The 17,764-nt window shown below is 45.8% G+C and overlaps 1 protein-coding gene across 2 annotated transcripts; it reads right to left on the bottom strand.

The window, feature by feature from the left end:
- Positions 1-28: 28 nt before the first annotated feature.
- On the bottom strand, positions 29-15,299 carry CSRNP2 (cysteine and serine rich nuclear protein 2). 2 transcript variants are annotated; one of them, XM_024736850.1, is made up of 5 exons: positions 14,214-14,627; positions 10,061-10,297; positions 8,533-8,792; positions 5,055-5,351; positions 29-3,495 (listed from the first exon to the last, which is right to left on the bottom strand). In XM_024736850.1, the coding sequence occupies exons 2-5, from the start codon at positions 10,209-10,211 to the stop codon at positions 2,575-2,577; spliced, it is 1,629 nt and encodes a 542-aa protein (XP_024592618.1). In that variant the 5' UTR covers positions 10,212-10,297; positions 14,214-14,627; the 3' UTR covers positions 29-2,574. The 2 variants fall into 2 exon arrangements, with proteins under 2 accessions (XP_024592618.1, XP_024592617.1); XM_024736849.1 differs by lacking the exon at positions 14,214-14,627 and adding an exon at positions 15,036-15,299 and having other exon boundaries at positions 2,486-3,495.
- Positions 15,300-17,764: the final 2,465 nt, after the last annotated feature.

Raw genomic sequence — 17,764 nt, 5'->3', positions numbered from 1 at the left:
CAAGGTAAAGAATAACACACCATTCTTTTGAATATTTCTTTAATATTACATTTAAATATTCTCTTTAAATACAGCATTATCACAATGTAAAGGACCTAAAAGGCAAAAAAAAAAAAAAAATTTTTTTTTCAGAGAACCAGACAAGCTTTGGATTCACATTGAAATACTACCTGCGTACAGTATGTGAGAAAGGAAATTGGAAAATAATTAAGCGTTGTAATAATCATTTTTTTATCTAGGCCTAGACTAAGCAGGACTGAAGCTCTCTGCCTCTGTGATCAGAGGCCTAGCCTTTCTAGCAACCATGAACTATAATTCTGTCCAACTCAGGTAGCACCAGAAACGAGATGGATCAGGTTTGTAGAAGAGGCCCTTTGCCTGACAAGACAGTTAATGCTAAACGTTAATATTTAGCATTTAAAAGCTTGGGATAGGTGAGTCAGAATTGCAGAGTTAATGAAGGGATGGACTTATATTAAACTAGTTTTTCAGAAAAATCAAATTATCTTGGAGGTTGGCAATGAGTCTAGTTAGATGCAAATTCTTGGTTTGATCCCAAACGTGTGTTTTACTGAACAGGTGAAATCCACTCCCTAGCTTAGGCTGGAGCCTTCCTAAGGAGGGAATGTATAACGCTCACCTTCACCTTCCAACACAAACTTCTAGAAAGATTTTTCTCCAAATTCCCAATTAAACTTCAGTCTTACATCTGAGGGGACCAGTCTAAGGTGGCAGAGTGTAGCTCAGTTCGGGATAGCACCTAGATCTCAGGTACTTCAGACTCTCAACTCCATTTCGGGACTAGAGAATGGGGAGAGATAAGGGCCTATGACTTATTAACTCCCCTGCAAATGTAAAACCCAACAAAAACAGGAATGAACAGGAGAGGCAGAATGCGTTAAAAGATGTAACTGTGTTAAATATGAGGTCTTTCAGGCTCAGTTTAGGTTTGATAGGTGAAATGCTGCTGCGATGTACGTGAAGGTTGCTTTCAGACACCAGGGCCTTAAGATCCCACAAGAAAAGGCTTTATGAGCAAGATAAGTAGGAACAATTATTTCCTCCACCAAAAAAAAAAAGTTTTTTACTTTTTTTTTCTTCTGGTTAATAAATCATAGCAGTAATGAAGCATGGTGTAAAGGATGCTAAAGAGTGTTTTGCTCCCTACTGCCTCCCTCTTCAAACAGAGGCCATAAAAAAAAGAATGAAATAAAACAGGCAGAGATAACTTTGCTAGTAAAAAGAATTCAGTGGTGGTCAATGGAGGACATCCTGGAACGTAAGCAGGACATAAGAGAACAGGAACCGTATCCCCCCTAATTCAGGTACAAACTGAATGTGAGTCCCACTCAAGACCTCAAAGGTTACAGTCAGAACCTGACTTCTTCAGAACCTGGAAGTTGTATGTAGCATTTAAGAACTGGTTTGGCTTCCAATCTTTATATTATCGAGATGGGAGGGATCCAATAAGCGTTTGCAGTTATCGGGGGTGAACAGTATAAGAATACAGTGTAAGAACTCTAACCCTGTATATCCAAGAGGGACCATGAGGGCAGATACAAAAAGGAAACAAAAACTAGTTGGTGAACTTGCTACATTCTACATTCCTTTAAAGCTCAAATTTCTCAAATTGGGGTAGGGGGGACAACCTGGGTGAAAAAGCAAGCATGGCAAAAAGTCATTTTTCTAGACAGCAGCCTGTTCCTGCTGCCTCCTTTGGACACAGGTTAATGCTCTATATAGGCCTCCCATGGGATGTGTGAGCCCCAGACTAAAGCTGCCTGATGGAGCTGGGGTTAGACATATACAGAAGACTCAGGCTCTCGATGCCACATCCCCAGCCAATCTAGCTCTTTCCCTTCAAAGGAAAAAGGACAGAGGGGTAAGAAAAAAACAAGACCAGTTTAACTCTAGTACCTAAGAACATGTGAAAGAAACAATTCAAGTTAAGACCAGGAATCCCCAGTGTGGGGAGCAGGTCAGAGAACACCAAACATGTCAAATATTAACTTATTTACCAAATAGGGGCCCAGGGAACGCAGGTTAAATTTACGTAGATCCTGGATGTTTTGTACAGAAGCAGAGACCCTTTCACCCCCTCCTCTCCAGACTCAGCCAGCTGATTCCAACTGTATTATTATGATACACCAAAGTGGGATATCAGAGTAACCACTGAGGAAAATGAGCTTGTTCCCCGCCTGGAGCTCAGGAGAGGGAAGGGGCTCTGTCATGCTGTTCCAATTGTTGTGTTCTGGTCCCTACGTGAACAGCTGTTTGAATTACCCAGCTTCTCCTGTGAGATTGTAGTGCGGTTCCAACGGCCCAGAAAGCTCAGTATGCAGCCTCCTCTGCCCCAAGACTCTATCCCCAGACGAGCCGAGGCTGGTCTCCTTGGTTCTGTTGGCCCTTTAAAAAATACTTGTACAGACAATCCTTTCCTACCCGTTCCCCAAAGACCCCAATAAAATAACATGGGAGCAGCAGCTGCTTCTACAGTTTTGTTTTTGAAATGGTATTAGATAAAATAAGGGAATAAATAGAGAATGGGTAAGAGGCATAATCTCCATCCCTGTGTCACACTGCCAGAGGGAGCTCCAGGGAAGGCTCTTCAGGGGGCCGGTCCTCATTCTGCCGTGCGGTCTCCACCACACAGCCCTCTTCGTTGTCCGTGCGCAAGGGGAGGTTTGAGGGGCACCAAGAGGGGCGGAAGTCTTCATCCTCAGGCTCCTCGGGGTTACGACCTTCGGGCACTAGAGCTTCTAGAGTGGATGTTTTCCCCACCTCTGACTTACAGAGGGCAGCCGGGTCTGTGGGGCCACAAGCCACCAGTGAGGTAACCGGGAGAGAGAAGACACTCAGATCCTTCTCCTTGGGGAACGAGGGCGGGACTTCTTCCGTACCAGGCTCTCCTTTCGCCCCCAGGACTGGCCTCTGCTCCACCTGGTAGTAGACCAGGGGCCCACTGTTCAAGTAGGATGGGTTGTTCACGGCTGAGGCAGTTGGCTGGTCTGAGTTCTCGGCAAAACACAGCACGGAGGAGCCTGGGGGCAGCTGAGCCTGGATAAGGATGGGGGCTGTCAGGCCTGGGCACAGCTCTTCGGGAACAGCCAGGGGCTCCTCCAGGATGCACACGCCCAGGCTCTCCATGCTGGAGTCCAGGCTGGCACTGGAGCCGCTCGGGTCCTCCTCCGCCTGGAGCCGCTCCAGCTCCTCCGCACTCTGCAGGTGCAGCACCGCCGTCTCATTCTCAGCGATGAACTCCTGGAAGTCCTGTGTCTCTGAGCCCTGTGCTGCCGCCAGGCTGCAGCTGGCAGCGGGGGAGGGCTCCTCGTCTGGGGCTGGCGGGCGGCTCACCTGCCGCTTGCTCTCCAGCTCCAGCTTCATGATGGTGTGGAGGTAATGAGTCCGGACCCGGATTGGGTTGAATTCAATGCGCCCAGCCATGTTCCCACAGCCGTCCCGGGAGCAGCCACATGGAAAGGACATGCGATCCACCTGAGGAGGGGACAAGGAGGTTGAGGCCAGATGAGATACGAGACGTTAGCTGGCAAACACAGGGAGTCAGGGTTTGAGGTCCTCTTACAAGAGAAACAACCAATTCAAAACACAAGCTGCAGCGTGAGCTACCGGAGCACTAGATGGGAGTTACCAGACCACCTGCCTTTCCATTCTAGCACAGCCACTAATTAGTAGTGTGACCTCAAGAAAGTCATTTCTCTCTCTAGGGCTTTGTTTCCTCTTCTAAATAAAAAGAAGACAAAGATCACGTCAAAGGGCCCTTCCAGTCAAAAGACCAGAGATACCTCTCTGAAAGCTTGACGGTTCTCAGAGAAAAGAAATGTGTATGCCTCAGAGACTTTTCCAGAACCTACCTACTTTATTAAGAAAACAAAAGGCCAGGGCCCAAGCCTACTGTGTTCTTTGATGACAGGGATGGGAAAGGAGGTAGAAGATCTCGCTAGTCCAAAGCAATACATAATGGGGAAACTAGGCAAAGGTGCCTTTGCCAAGGTGCTATAGTGAAGGTTCGAACAAAATAATGACCAGCTTTTCACTACCTGCTTCATTTTCCCTTGATGGTTGGCCAGCTTGTTTTGGAAGCAGTTATCAAGATAATTAACTTCTGCACCAGGGATATCTGGAAAGGAGATGCTTTCTACCTCCTCATCTCCCTTTTGAATCCCCCAAATGAAAACACCCCATACGTATCAAAAATAAAATTAAAAATGTGAGAAGACAAGTCTTCTGTACAAATACAGTGTCTTCCTATGAAATCAACTTCTAGCACTCTCCCTTCCAGTTCTTAGGAACAATCCATTTCTTAGGACTGTCCTCAGGTCTGTGTGTAACAGAGTGATTCATTACAGGACTCAGTCTGAAAAGCATTATCTGGTCAGACCTGCTATAGCTATCTGATACCAACCTGAAAATAAGAAAGAAAAGGTTAAGATAAATCCAACCACAAGGACTCAGCACCACAGCCTCAGTATACAGGTTCCAGATAAATTTCATTCTTTGGGATGGTACTGCCATTTTCAGTTGAGATGTGTCTTCCAAACTGTCCCTTGTCAGAAGGCCCTCTGGGGGATGATGCTTTCTATCTCTTAGGACACTATGGATTTAAGCCCAAATCTGATCCTGAATTAGATTCTGAGGACTATTCTGATTTTTACAAAATTGGAGTAGAGGTACTGTGAATAAGTGTTTGTAGGATAAAATCTAAAGGCCTACCTCAGTTCTCTGCTTCCACTTACCTCAAGGAATCAGTCCACATTCAAGGACAGCTATTAAATATTAAACTCACTAACCCCCGTTCCTCCATGTGCCAGCAACTGCTGCCTATCACCTCTGAAGTGAGATACACAGAAAAAAAAAGATCATTGCTATCTCCACAGCCTAAGAATCCCGTCATACTTGTTTTCTTTGTTGGTGGAGGAGGGCTGTAGAACTGAAGTGTTCACCTGTGCATGGGCATCTCCCACATTCACTGGCACCCACACTAGACACCCCTGACTCTAGGGTGGATATACTATCACAGCAAAATGTGGACCGACCTGGCATTTAATCCCAGCCTGGCTACAGGCACACGCTTCCGGGTCACAATACAGTCGACAGTCACAACCACACTCTTCCCGTGACAGTCGGATGGCTCGAAGTTCTTGCTTCTCTTCAGCATCAATGCGGTGGACCCCAGAAGCCCTCAGCAGGGCCCGTCGCCGTTTGGTGGGCAGAGGCTGCAGGAAGAAGTAATCATCCACCTCCACGTTTTCCACGTCAATATCTTCGTCTGAAACATCATCCAATGTCAGGCAGTCGGCCTCCACCGACTCCACTGTCCCGTTCTTGGTCAGCTGCCGAGAGACAGAGCATTATCAGCAGGAGCCTTCCCACCGGGTGCGCCTAGAGCAGCTTGGGCCAAGTGAACTTTCTGCCATGACAGAGGTATCCGTGCAGCCCATCCCGACGCACGTGTGGCTACCGAGCACTATAAATGGGGCTAGTGCAACTGAGAAACTGAACTTTTACCTTCATTTAATTTTAATTACGTATAAATAGCCACTAGTATGGCTGGTGGCTACCGTACAGGATAGAGCCGGTGAAGAGAACAGTTCTAGAGCAGGAAGACAGGAAGCCTGTGCAGCTCTAACACCAGCCCGTCAACACAAGGGACGTCACCTTTCTGGATCAACGCTTCTTAAAACCTCTGTCTCACCTTCCCTCCCAGAAGATGATCTTTTCCCCCAAATATACCCTCCATTCCCAGGCTTGTGTCCCTTAGCTTCGGCTAACCTGCCTTCTCATACACGGAAGAAGAGAAGGTATTTCAATGGCTGGATGTTCCTTGGATGTAAACAACCATGCAAAACACCCTTCAGTTTGCACCCTAAAGGACCCCAAACCACACTGTGGGAAGAAGAGTACATTAAAGTATAGCACAAGACTACCTACCAGTCTTTGTCAATGAACCTGAATCCCCACAGTGTGAATAATTATCTGTGCATACACAGAAGAGCTTCATTTTATGTGGAGGAGAAAAAAAATGAAGTTATTAATAATGGCTGTCAAGAAAGCCCTCACTTCCAAGCCACGGCCTAGAAGAAATATATTCTTTCTCCTTTCTTTTGTTTTGGCCGTGCCGCATGGCTTGTGGGATCTTAGTTCCCCAACCAGGGACTGAACCTGGGCCCTCGGCAGTCAAAGCACCAAGTCCTAACCACTGAACCACCAGGGAATTCCCTCTTTCTCCTTCCTAATCCTCTTTTATTTGGTTTCAAAAAAAGTCTGTGTGTGAGGCAGGGTGGCATACATGATACTGAGTGTACTGTCTGCAGGCAGAAATCTGGGTTCTCTGGATAAGAAGGACAGAGAGCCAGGAAAGCGGATCTTAGTGGAAGGACAGGCTGAAGACAATCTGTGGCTGAATGAGTTTTGAAAACTCACTAGAGGATTCAGGTAAAGAAAACGAGGCCTCACAATCCCCAGGGCTCTGGAAGGTACGAGCAGGATAAAAGCCAAGCTTTTGGCAGGTTTGGCTTATTTCATCAGCCAGCCAGAAAAGTGCTGGTAAAGGAACAACTCCTGGGAGAGACGTGATGCAAGAGACCTGGCTAGTAAGGCATATACACCTGTTTTGTTTGTTTGTTTGTTTTGGGGGGAGATGATAAGAGAAATGAGAGAAATAAAGTGGTGCTTCTGGGGATCCCCTAGACTATTATTTCTGTCCCAGGCAGGCCAACTACGAGGGGCCTTTCCACAGACCTTAGCATTGCTCCTGCCTGTTTCACCAGGGTTGGCCTCCTCCGAAGCACCCTCCCTCCTTGCTATCCTCGCAAAGGAAAGAGATGAGACATGCAATAGAAAGAAACCCATGTAGATATGAGAATTTAATATATCCTAACAGAGGTGGCATTTCAAATCAGTAAGGAAAAGACTCTTCTAGTCATTAAACGGTATTGGGACAACTGTATGTTCTTTTGAAAAAAAAGTAAGTTAGATTCCCAATTCATGCTATTCATAATAATGAATTCCATATGGATAAAAGACCAAAAAAAAGTAATAAAAATATTAGAAAAATTATAGGTACTAATACTGATGCAAAGCAGCAGCAGCTTTTTTTTGGAGGGGGTGGAAGTCCAAAGGGAAAACAAATATTAGATGGCATAGGGGAGACGCAAAATGTATATTTTTTGAGACCAACTGCCTCCCCTATAGAGTGCTGAAGAAGGAAAAATTTCTAAGAAAAGAGTAAAGTGGACCAAAGTAAGGGTGTTCTCTCGACATAGAAGATGCCACCACTGTGCTGCTCACTAAATCTGCTTAATAAGTAGCAGTCCTGTTTCTCAGTCTCAAGTTTGCCTGGCTTTGTCCCTAGACCTCCTACAAGGGAGGACACAGAACAGGGTGTCTGCTTTGACATGTCATCCCTCTACCAGATTTAGGGGAGATGTTTCTTCTTAGGGAATAGGAAGAAAACCTTCATTACAAATGATGAGAAGAGTGTTGATCTGCCCACCTGTTGCTATAGCAGCAGGAAGGTGATAGGGTCAGTGACGGAATTCCTCAGACAGAAGAAAGGGAAGCCTGAATGTCATTCTAGTTAGAAAAACAGGTGTTCTTTAGGCGTAGACTTCGGGCAGCAGACATAGAGCTCTCAAAGGGAGAGAGCAGCGAGATCTGGTTCACATACATCCTCTGCCACCAGTTCTCCAACCCTACCACATTCTGGTGTGTCTCATTAGGATTTCACCCACAACCCTGGAAATAATGCAGCCACCTGTTTTAATGTGGGTCCGCATACTTTGAGCCCAGAAGAACTTGGCCAGGCCTGAAGCAGTGTTCTCCAAATCTGGAACTAGGAACTCTGGGGGCAATTTTTGCAGACCGGTGGAAACTATGGCTGTGGAGTGCCAAGCAGCGCTGAGAGCAAATGTGTAGCTATAAAGAGCCATCTGAGATGGGTCTTCCAGCCCTGTTCTCCTCCTAAACTTGAAGAGCTGGTGTGGCATCAGACTGCAGGCCCAGTACTAAACAGATCGAAATAACTATTTGGTAATGCTATTGTTTATACCCGAAAAACTATCATCTAGCAATGGGAGTTACAGAATCAGCAGGATCCTTTCAGAGGATGTAAAAGATCGCAAACCTGTTCTGTGCATCAGGCCAATGGACAATCATTTGACGAGAAACTGAAACACTGCTTCCTCAGGGTCCAGGGGTGGCAGACTTGAATACCTTCAGGTATTCACACTTTAAACTTTAAAAACACTTGCAGAGCGGGCGAGAATAGAGAATTCTAGGGAAGCCATTTTGCTATCTCTGCTAGACTCCCTACCAGAGACAAAAAGAATGGCATCTCAGACTGAGATTTGAATCCAAATCTGAGATTTCTCACTAGAAAGATACGGAATCTCTACGTACCAAAGGCAACAGTTCAAAAACAAAACAAAACAAAAACACCACATGATAGACCTAGATGGTTTCCTGCTTTATCTTGGCACATGGGAAGTACCAGACCCTAGACCCCTTAGGCACCTTCATCTTCTTGGCGTGGAGCTTCTCCTCCTTCAGGTGTTCACGGAGAATCTCCCGATGGTTCACCTCCTGCTCCTGAGCAAACTCACAGAGCGTGTAGCTGCGTACAGAGTTATGGCGCTGGGCCATGCCCAGAGAGCTGCCGCCCTGGCTGGGCACGCTGGTGAAACCCTGGCGCCGGGCAAAGTAGTACACAGTCACCTGGTCAAAGCGCACATTCTTCCTCCGCAGCTGCTTCTGCCGCTTCAGGATGGATGTGGCTGAGAAGGGAGCACAGAAAGAAAGCTTTTAACCCAGAGATGGCCTGTTTGGGGACCTCATTCTTTCTCACTCATCTAGGCTCTCAACTCTTCTCCAAAAGTGCTCCCTGTATCTAGAGACCTTCCTAATTTTCAAATCTTAAAAGCACAGTGGGAAGGGACCTTGACCATCTGCTGGTCCACACCACTGCCTCCAGACTGACTTCACCCAAACAGATGATCACAAAATCTATTTTTAGACATCAGCTGGGAAGAGAATCTCTAGGTAATCTTTTCAGGATGTAACAATCTACATAGCTTCACTGTCCAATACAGCAGCTACTAGTCACATGTGGGCAGTTTAAATTAATTAAAGTGAATAAACCTTAACATTTAGCTCCTCCGTTACACCAATACAACTCAAGTGCCCAACAGCCACACGTGGCTAATGGCTATCATACTGGACAGTGCAGATACAGAACATTTCTATGATAACAGAACATTCTTTTGGACGGTGTTTTGTTGTTTTGGCCGCACCACATGGCTTGCGGGATCTCAGTTCCCCGACCAGGGACTGAACCCGGGCCACAGCAGTGAAAATGCCGAATCCTAACCACTAGACGACCAGGCAACACCCCCTGGATAGTGTTGCTCTATAGCAGGAGATGGCAAACTTCTGTAAAGGTCCAGGTAGTAAATATTTTAGGCTTTGCAAGCCATGAGGTCTCTGTTGCCAACTACCACTCAATTCTGCCACTGTAGCATGAAAAGCCGTCATAGACACTGGGTGTGGCTGTGTTCCAATAAAACTTTATTTACAAAAACAGGCAGTGAGCCAGATTTAGCCCACAGACAACCCCCGATCTACAGAATCCGAAGTTCTTTCCAAGAAACTAATTGAACCATAAGAATTAAGAAGTGTGGAGATGCCCCAGTTGTCCAGGCAGTAAGCATTTATGTCCTGCTAGAGCTACAATTTTGTGGAACTCTATAGGACTCTAGTGGGGAAGTGTAGACTCCTAGACAACTCCTTCTTCAGTTTAATTCAACCCATTCTGGGGACTCACAAAGCACAGCACAAGTAAAATCAGCTAGAATAATTCACATTTAATATAAGTCTATGATATTAGAGCAATGAGGTCCTCCAAAGAGCAAGGCTGAGCTATGTGTGGGAGAGATTACGAATAAGGGCAAATCCCCAAGCTGGACAAAGGGTGTCTCAAAGAGCTGCAATGGGCTCCGATGCTTGGGGTACATGGGGGTAGGCAGGCAGGGAGCAGCTCACTCACGTGTGAAGCTGGCAGTTGTGGGAGGATTGAGGCTGTCGCAGCTGTCAGCGCTGTCACTGCTGGAGATCTCATCATCGGAGTTGGAAACTGATGAACCCACATCCACATCATCAAACTTCCTCTTGAGACCCGAGCCCGTGAATGCATCCATTGGTTTCAAAGGGGTTTCCTTGGGGAACCCACCACGTTGGCCCCAAAGCCCCTGCTCACCACCAGTCAGCCAGGTGCATTAGGATTCTGCCCAGGGGAAAAGAGGGATCAGCATAGCTTCACTTCACCTTCCCTCTTAGGACTCCTGTCCTAAGACAGACCCCGCCCAAGTCTATACACACGGCTCTCCAACTGAAGAAAGCACCCGAGCTAGCACTGATGTCTGCTCTCTAGAAACAAGGTCATCTCTCTCCAGCCAGCACTCTCCTACTTTTGTCTCTCCCAAGCCCTCCAGTCTCAGTCACTCTTAGGATAATGAGATGACTAGCGGCAGCACCTTCCCAGTGGAGTGAAGGCCTTTGCTTCCAAGCAGGCTGGCCTCTAGGCTTCATTAGCCCTGGGGTAACAGTAGCTGCTCTTCTGCTCACCCAGGAGAGCTCTCCACGGGGTCAGCAGGAGGGACTGGGGATCAAAGGCAGAATTAGGCTGTGCCTAAACCTAGACTAGATCCAATTATTATTCCTAGTGGAAATATAGCCTGGCATTTCCTAAAGGGTATCCATTAAATAAACTAGTTCCATAGATATTAATAGCTTTTACATGGAAATGGAACTGCTGTGTCAAAACACTTTAGAAAACTGCTTATGGAAGACCTTTTAGAGGCTTTTAATATGCTAATGAACCTGGTGAAGGGTGGGAGGAAATAGAATGCAGCGTTTTGCACCCATGATTAAGGAACCCTTTGTTTCTAGAGTATCTTGGTGGGGGGCAAATGATCCTGGGAACACACTTCGGGAAATACTGCTCTAGGCTTTCAATTTCAAAGTACATTGGCAGTCAGGGAAATGCTTTACCCAGATCTTCACAAATGTAAAGTGTCTCATCAGCCTCCTAAAAAGGTCAAATTGGGTTCTAAAGAATGGACTGAAGATTAGAATCTGCACTGGCTTCAAAACCCAGACTCTTTCCCAATCGCCTATTGCTCCATAAAATAGGGCTCAGCTGACCTGCCATCATCCTCTGTGCAAGGAAGACGTAGCTTTACAATCTTTGCCCTCTATAAAGAAACCAGCAAGGGCACAACAAACAGCAGAAGGAGTGACAATTTATTCTGGTTACATTGATATGGCAGGCAGTGTTTTCAACATGCTGCCACACAACCAAGGAATCTGGGATATTCCATTTCCCAGGTACAAATCTTTCTCCTCCATCTTTGGACTTAAGTTCCCAAGGATATGAATCTGCTCAGCAGAAACGCTGTCAAAGCTGGAGCCACAAGTGATGATCTGAAACCTCCCTGCTTTTGCCTCAGTAATGCCAGAATCTCCCCAGACTATGATCTCACTAGTTGCTAATTATGCAGCAGGAATAACAACACTGCCCAGAAAGCCAGGGCTGCATTACTGCAGAGCAGCTACCGAGAATATACTGTGGTGTCAAGAGATACCTGCTACAGAGCTGTTTTTCTGGACTGTCTCTTGGAAGCGATTTGCCTGCTCTTGGGTCAGCTCTACACAGTCAACCAGACCTAGTAAGTACTTTAGGAACTTCCTAATTTATCTAGCCAGATCTCATCAAAATTCTGCATTCAAGTCACAAGATGCACCTAAGAAACCTGTCATCATAGGTCTCAGAAAAGCACATTCCTGAAATAAACTGGCCAGAAAGAAAATAATCAAGCACCAGATAAGAATTGTAATTAAATTTAAAAATGAAACCAAAGTATCAATTTTGTTCTTCAGGTTACTGATCTTACCATCAGAGGTCACATTCCTAGGACATGGGTAAGAATGGAGACAGCCAAGGACTTTTATGGGTTAAGACTTCGGCTGGGCTTAAAGATACCTATTAACTAACAAATTTCTCATTCCATTCTATTACCAGGGGAGGGGAGACCTTTGCTATTGAGTACATATGTGGGTGGAATAAAAAAAATAAAAGAATGTTGACCACTGAATTTAATATTTCCTCCCCACTTAAAAATCTTATCGACCACACGAAAAAGCAGACTGAGCTCAAAATCCCTCTCAGAAAGGACGTAAGTCTGGCTTCAGTTTTAACTAAGATCCAGTTAGTGCTGCTACTAGGAAGTGCCTTTTTCCTTAGCCTGGAAGCACTCGGGGATTGACAACTGGAAGCAAATGTGCACCCCGTCCTTTGTTCAGGTGTCCCTTTGCTTCCGGTAGTGTGGTTGCCTTTGAATATTTCCTTTTAAGCCCTGTGGGAGGCTGGGTCTGGTCCAAGATCATCTTTTACTATGAGGATTCTCCACTGTCTTAACCCAGGTACCCTCAGGGTATCCCTTCTCTTCAGGTCACTTTTTGTGCACTCTCTTGCAGCCAGGATTGCAGGCTGCTTGTTCTATTCTCTTTTTTCTACGTCTTCCTCACTTCCACTTCTGGAGTAGAGGTTTCTAGGCAATGACAGGAGGCAGGTAAGAAAGTAGAAAAAAGATGTGAAACCTAGAAAAAAAGTATTTTCCTTAAAATGTCTGAACGGCTATATATGTAAATAATGTCCAAATTGACTGAGCTCTCTTTACCCTATCCAGGATGTTAGCATCACTTTTTCTGCCATTAACCCATTCTTTAAAAAAAAAAAAAAAAATCCGACGATTCTGTCCTGACAACCAATATAAGTTTATATTTCAACCCAGCTCTCCTCATCCAACTCTCTGGTGTGAACTTGACTTGTTAGATAAAGATGTCCACTGGGCACCAAGAAACCTCCCATCCACTTGCACTGTGGCCTGAAGAAATCTTTCTCTGAAATAGCAACAAGAAGAATGGGTTCCACGTTCCAGTTCATCAATCCGACTTCCTTTCAAACCACAATGAGAAGTCAGTCATTCCCACTTCTCTCAACTATTTATTCATTGGCAGAGGATCAGTGCTTATGTTCGAGAAAAACACTTCTAAGTTATACTCCAAGCACTTAAACCCATACAGAAATAAACACGATGAGACTGGAAATGCAGGTCATAACTGACAGTTAACTGTCAAAATGACGAACTCAAACAGCAAATGCTTTTGGAGAAAATAATGCAAACCTCTATAAAAGCTTTTATGCCAGTAAAACGAAAGGTCAACTGACCCTTTCTAGCTACATGTCTTTCTGTCTTTTCTCAAGTGTTTCTACTAGTTGAACATTTCCCAAAGGTACATGAAATAATTTAGATCCATGGTATATAGAGGTTTTTAGGCTAGCACCAAATAAAATAGATCTATATCATATCTGTACTTTAGTATTAGACTTAAGCCTTTTCAGGCCTATGTGGATTCCTATAACCACCCCCAAAAACAAAAGCCCAAATACGTGAAACTAGCAAAAAAGGAACTGCCCCTCCCCCCAATTTTGTGGATGCAGAATGTATTGACAAAGTTTAGGTAATGAAAGCCTCTCTCATAAATGAGTCCAAAATAAGACATGGTACATCTCACAGGGGAAGGCCTCTCTACTCAAGTGAAACCCAACCTGCTAAAGGTCAAGGGCCAAAAATCTCTAGTAAGATCGTCAGTGCTACCAGCTGTAGGGTTAGAGGAACGAAGGCTTGCTGCTAAGTGTCAGGATCAACCTAAATAAGATGACAGGTCCTGTTTCTCCTTTTACAAAACACTGTGAGTTGCTTCTCAAATACTATGAATTTCGTGGATCCATGTGTCCGTGTGATTACCAGGACCGTGCACTTACAAAGTGCTCAAGTGAAAACATCTTGTTTAAACTAGGTATTTCAGGGAAGCCCCCCTCCAACCGTCACTCCCTGGTTTTTACCCCTTCACTGACACAAGATTAGAATTTGGCTTTCCATGTTTAACCTCCCATCGTATGAAGGACATGAGATCTTTGTGGTAGAAATGGAACATGATGCTGCAGGAGCCATTAACTCTCAAGGATATCCAGTCATTTATAACTCTGGCACACACCAACATCCTCCTGGCTTTGGACATTTGCAAAACGGAAAGTCAATAAAGAAAAGGAAAATCTGAATCAACTATGGATTTACCTTGAACTGAAAACTGCAGGGCAAGGGGACACTGTGTCTCTTAGGGATAACTTCTAACGTTTCATACTGAAGAACGGTTTGTGTGTCACACTGCCACTCTAAACCCCTTTAAAAGGATGAATCAAGACCATAGCACTAAAAGGAATGGATGGCAGTCAGCTGCGTGTTTGGGCCTGTGAAAAAAGATCAAGCTAGCAACCAGGGAAAGTGATGCTTTCGTTTTCCCACACAACGCCAGAAAAAATGGGAGACATCAGGAACCTGGGTTGAAAGGACATGTCAAGTCACCAGTTCCCCTTAACGGACACCCCCGCTGAACCCTTCAGCTCCGGGGCACCTTTCCTGATTCCTGCTAACCTTCCCGCTCATTCCAATCGTCTGCAGCCCCTACCCGGTTTCCCATCCCTTCCTGCCTGCTACTCACAAATTCCCAACCACTCCTCCCACATTTTCCTCTATTTCCCCCCTCCCCTTCCTTCACTTCCCTCCATCGTACATCATCTCCACTCCATTCCGAACTCAACCCGCATCCGAATTCCTGCCGGCTTCTAAGCCCGCCCGTCGGTCTCACTCAAGCTGCCCCCGCAGTCCGGGCCCGCGTCCTCCGTGCCCCTCGCTCCCACGCCTCTCCCGACTCCTTCCCTTCCCAGCGGCGCCCTAGCTCCCCGCCCCCCGCGCCGACCGCTCCCGTTCGTGGCTCCCTCATTTCTGACCCCTCCATCCCCGCGGCTCTGGGCTGACCACTTCTCCACAGCTGCCGGGAGGCCGATCCCGAGAAAGGACAAGGCGGCACCCTCCGCCCCGCACCCCCAGGCCCATTACCGGCTCCGCCGCAGCTGCCTCCTCCCGTGATGGTCTCTGCCACCCCCGCTGCCGCCGCCGTCGCCGCCCTAGCCCGAGTGGGAAGAAGGGAGGAGAGAGCGAGTCCCGGGGCCGCGGAGACGGTCTGGGAGTTCCCAAGGCGGCAGGGCGGGGAGAGACGGTGGGTGGGCAGGTCGGCCGGCAGGCGGCGGAGGGCGGGCGGCGCCGGCAACTCGGGCGCCCCCGGCAGCAGCCGCCCAGAACCGCCCCGGCTCCGGCTAACAATAGGCTTTGGCCGCAGCGTTCAGGGTCTTATAGGCGCCGGCACGTCCGGACCGAGCCCCGGGGCAGGCTGGGAAATGGAGTCTACGTGCCGGCCCCAAGCCCAGCGGCATGCCGGGAGTTGGAGGCGGCTACCAGCGCAAAGCCGAAACTCGCCCCCAAACAGGCTCAGGAGGCTGTGAGTCCGCAGCAGCGGACCCTGGGAAAGCAAACGAGTTGACGCCACAGCAGCCTTTTGAAGAGGAAAAGCGGAGACCCTCAGCTACAGATCTTCGGTGATTAAACAAATTCTCCTCTGTAACTCCCCTTTTCCTTTCGCCAGGCCCACACTCCCATGCCTAAGGAACTTAATCCCCCTTATCCTTGCTCAGGGGATCTAAGTCTTAAGCAGCATGACGTGCTGCAGCCTGCCCAAGGTATAAAGAAAATACAAGCAATGCAGAGTAATCTCAATATGTATTGATGGGTTGTTTTCCTTCCAGAAATTTCTTACATGACTTCTGATCTTCACAACTGTGCAATCCATTTTCAAAACGGGAAAAAGACTCAGAAATCAGAAGTTGTTACGTCTAGAGTCGCTTATTCACCATATTTCATTGTCTCGATAGGGATTACAATGGTGCCAGTTCGCCCCTTACTTCCCCGTGCCTTGGCTTCCTCATCTGCAAAATGGGGATAAAAGTATGTATCTCATAGGGTTTTGTGGAGATTAAATAGTAGTATAAAATGTTTGCAACACAGTGCAATGCGTTTTTCCTGGCCACACAGAAATCAAAAAGGAAGAGAAGACCCCAGACTCTGTAGAATCAGTGGGCTGAGTCACAAAAAAAGCAGCCTAAAGGCCATGCTGGGCAGGCTAAATTGTTTCATATGCCTACACATCTAGAATTTGAGCAGTCATAGAAATTTGTCAGAGTACCATCAGCCTCAATGCCCAAGCTTTGTTGGTTAATGACACCAAACTAGAAGACAGCCAAAGCAAAGTTAGGCACATCCTTTGAGGAGACAGCAGAATCCAATTTGGCAGTAATCTCTAGATCAGTCAAAAAGATCATCTGGACTTACAAACATCCCAACTACTTATCACAGAGTCGCTTACTCACCATATTTCATTGTCTTGATAGAATCACTAGGTAACTTAAGCTTAAGTGCAGTAGAACAGAAGATACAAGGAAAAGTGAAAAGAAATGCTAATATTATTAATATGTAAATTATAACAATGGACATCTAATTCTAAATGTGACTGCTTTGTTCCAGACCACGCATAATTCATGCATGGGTGTGTTTTAGGGACAAAAAAGTCAAGTAGGAAGAAAAGACAGATGATCAAGAACAGATGAAGATGAAAACCAAAGATCAGATTTTATGTCCTGGGCAGTGTTTATGCGTCTGTCTTGCAGTCTTGTCTACATGTAAAGGTGATCTTGTAGTCAATAGTATCCTAAATTTATTAAGCAACTGAATAAGTATATTATGTACAAAATAAAACTGCTTTATACTCATTATCCTTTGTAATCTCCCTAACAACCCTATGAATTAAGCATTATCCCCTTTTTAAGATGAGAAAGTTAAGGTTTAAGAGATTATATTGTCCAAGGTCACATCCAGGAAGAGCAAGATCTGGGATTTGAACAGCGGCTTATCTGACACCAAAGTATGTACTGCATCAACTACTCTTTACCAAACAAAAGATAAAGAGTACACTCTCTAGGGAGGTTGAAAATGAATAGATCAGAGGATACTATGTGCTGAGCTTCTTAAGAGAAAAAGAGTTAAGTAAAAATCTAAGCCATTGCATGTACTTCCCTGGTGGTCCAGTGGTTAAGAATCCCTCTGCCAATGCAGGGGACACGGGTTCGACCCCTGGTCAGGAAACTAAGATCCCTCGTGCCATGGGGCAGCTAAGCCTGCATGCCACAACTAGAGAGAAGCCCGTGCACTGCAAGGAAGAGTCCACACGCCGCAATGAAAGATCCCACCTGCCACAACTAAGACCCGATGCAGCCAAAAAATAAATATTAAAAAAAATTTTTTTTTAAATCTAAGCCATTGTATTTGTTTTTCTGATAGGGAATTCGTAGATTTAGCCCTGAAGTTGTATGTTACTTTACTAATTTACATTTAATTAGAATCCAGATCTAGAGAGACAGGCACCTCTTTGTGACTAATTCCACACTAACCAAGAGAGATCAATAGAGCAAATCTAGAGCAAAAAAGACGGGGCCACAGCAATTTAAGAGCACAAAAAATCGAAGAAGCTGTGTGTTTTATCAAGGAAGGTTTCACAAATTGATCTATATATGTGCATAACACAAAAACCCTATTAAAAAAGCAAAATAACAAACAGGTTTGAGGGGGTAGAGTGCAAGGGTGAGTTTAGAGAGGTCAAGCTTAATAAGCTTAAAAAAGGTGAATGAAAGTCTGAAGTAAAGTTATAAAGATGTCTAGGGAAAGATATTAACTAAACC

Source organism: Neophocaena asiaeorientalis, unplaced genomic scaffold (assembly GCF_003031525.2).
Source record: "Neophocaena asiaeorientalis asiaeorientalis breed wild unplaced genomic scaffold, Neophocaena_asiaeorientalis_V1.1 scaffold134, whole genome shotgun sequence".
Taxonomy (NCBI): Eukaryota; Metazoa; Chordata; class Mammalia; order Artiodactyla; family Phocoenidae; genus Neophocaena; species Neophocaena asiaeorientalis.
Note: the sequence above shows the minus strand (reverse complement) of the source record. Positions and strands in the feature narration are given on the sequence as shown.

What these genes read in the sequence shown, in the direction of transcription:
- CSRNP2 (XM_024736849.1), bottom strand. Translation starts at nt 10,211, where the DNA reads ATGGATGCATTCACGGGCTCGGGTCTCAAGAGGAAGTTTGATGATGTG. An exon ending in CACAACTGCCAGCTTCACAC is followed by an intron (nt 8,793 to 10,060) that starts GTGAGTGAGCTG and finishes CTCCCTTCTCAG; the next exon opens with CCACATCCATCCTGAAGCGG. An exon ending in TCCACGCCAAGAAGATGAAG is followed by an intron (nt 5,352 to 8,532) that starts GTGCCTAAGGGG and finishes GTCTCTCGGCAG; the next exon opens with CTGACCAAGAACGGGACAGT.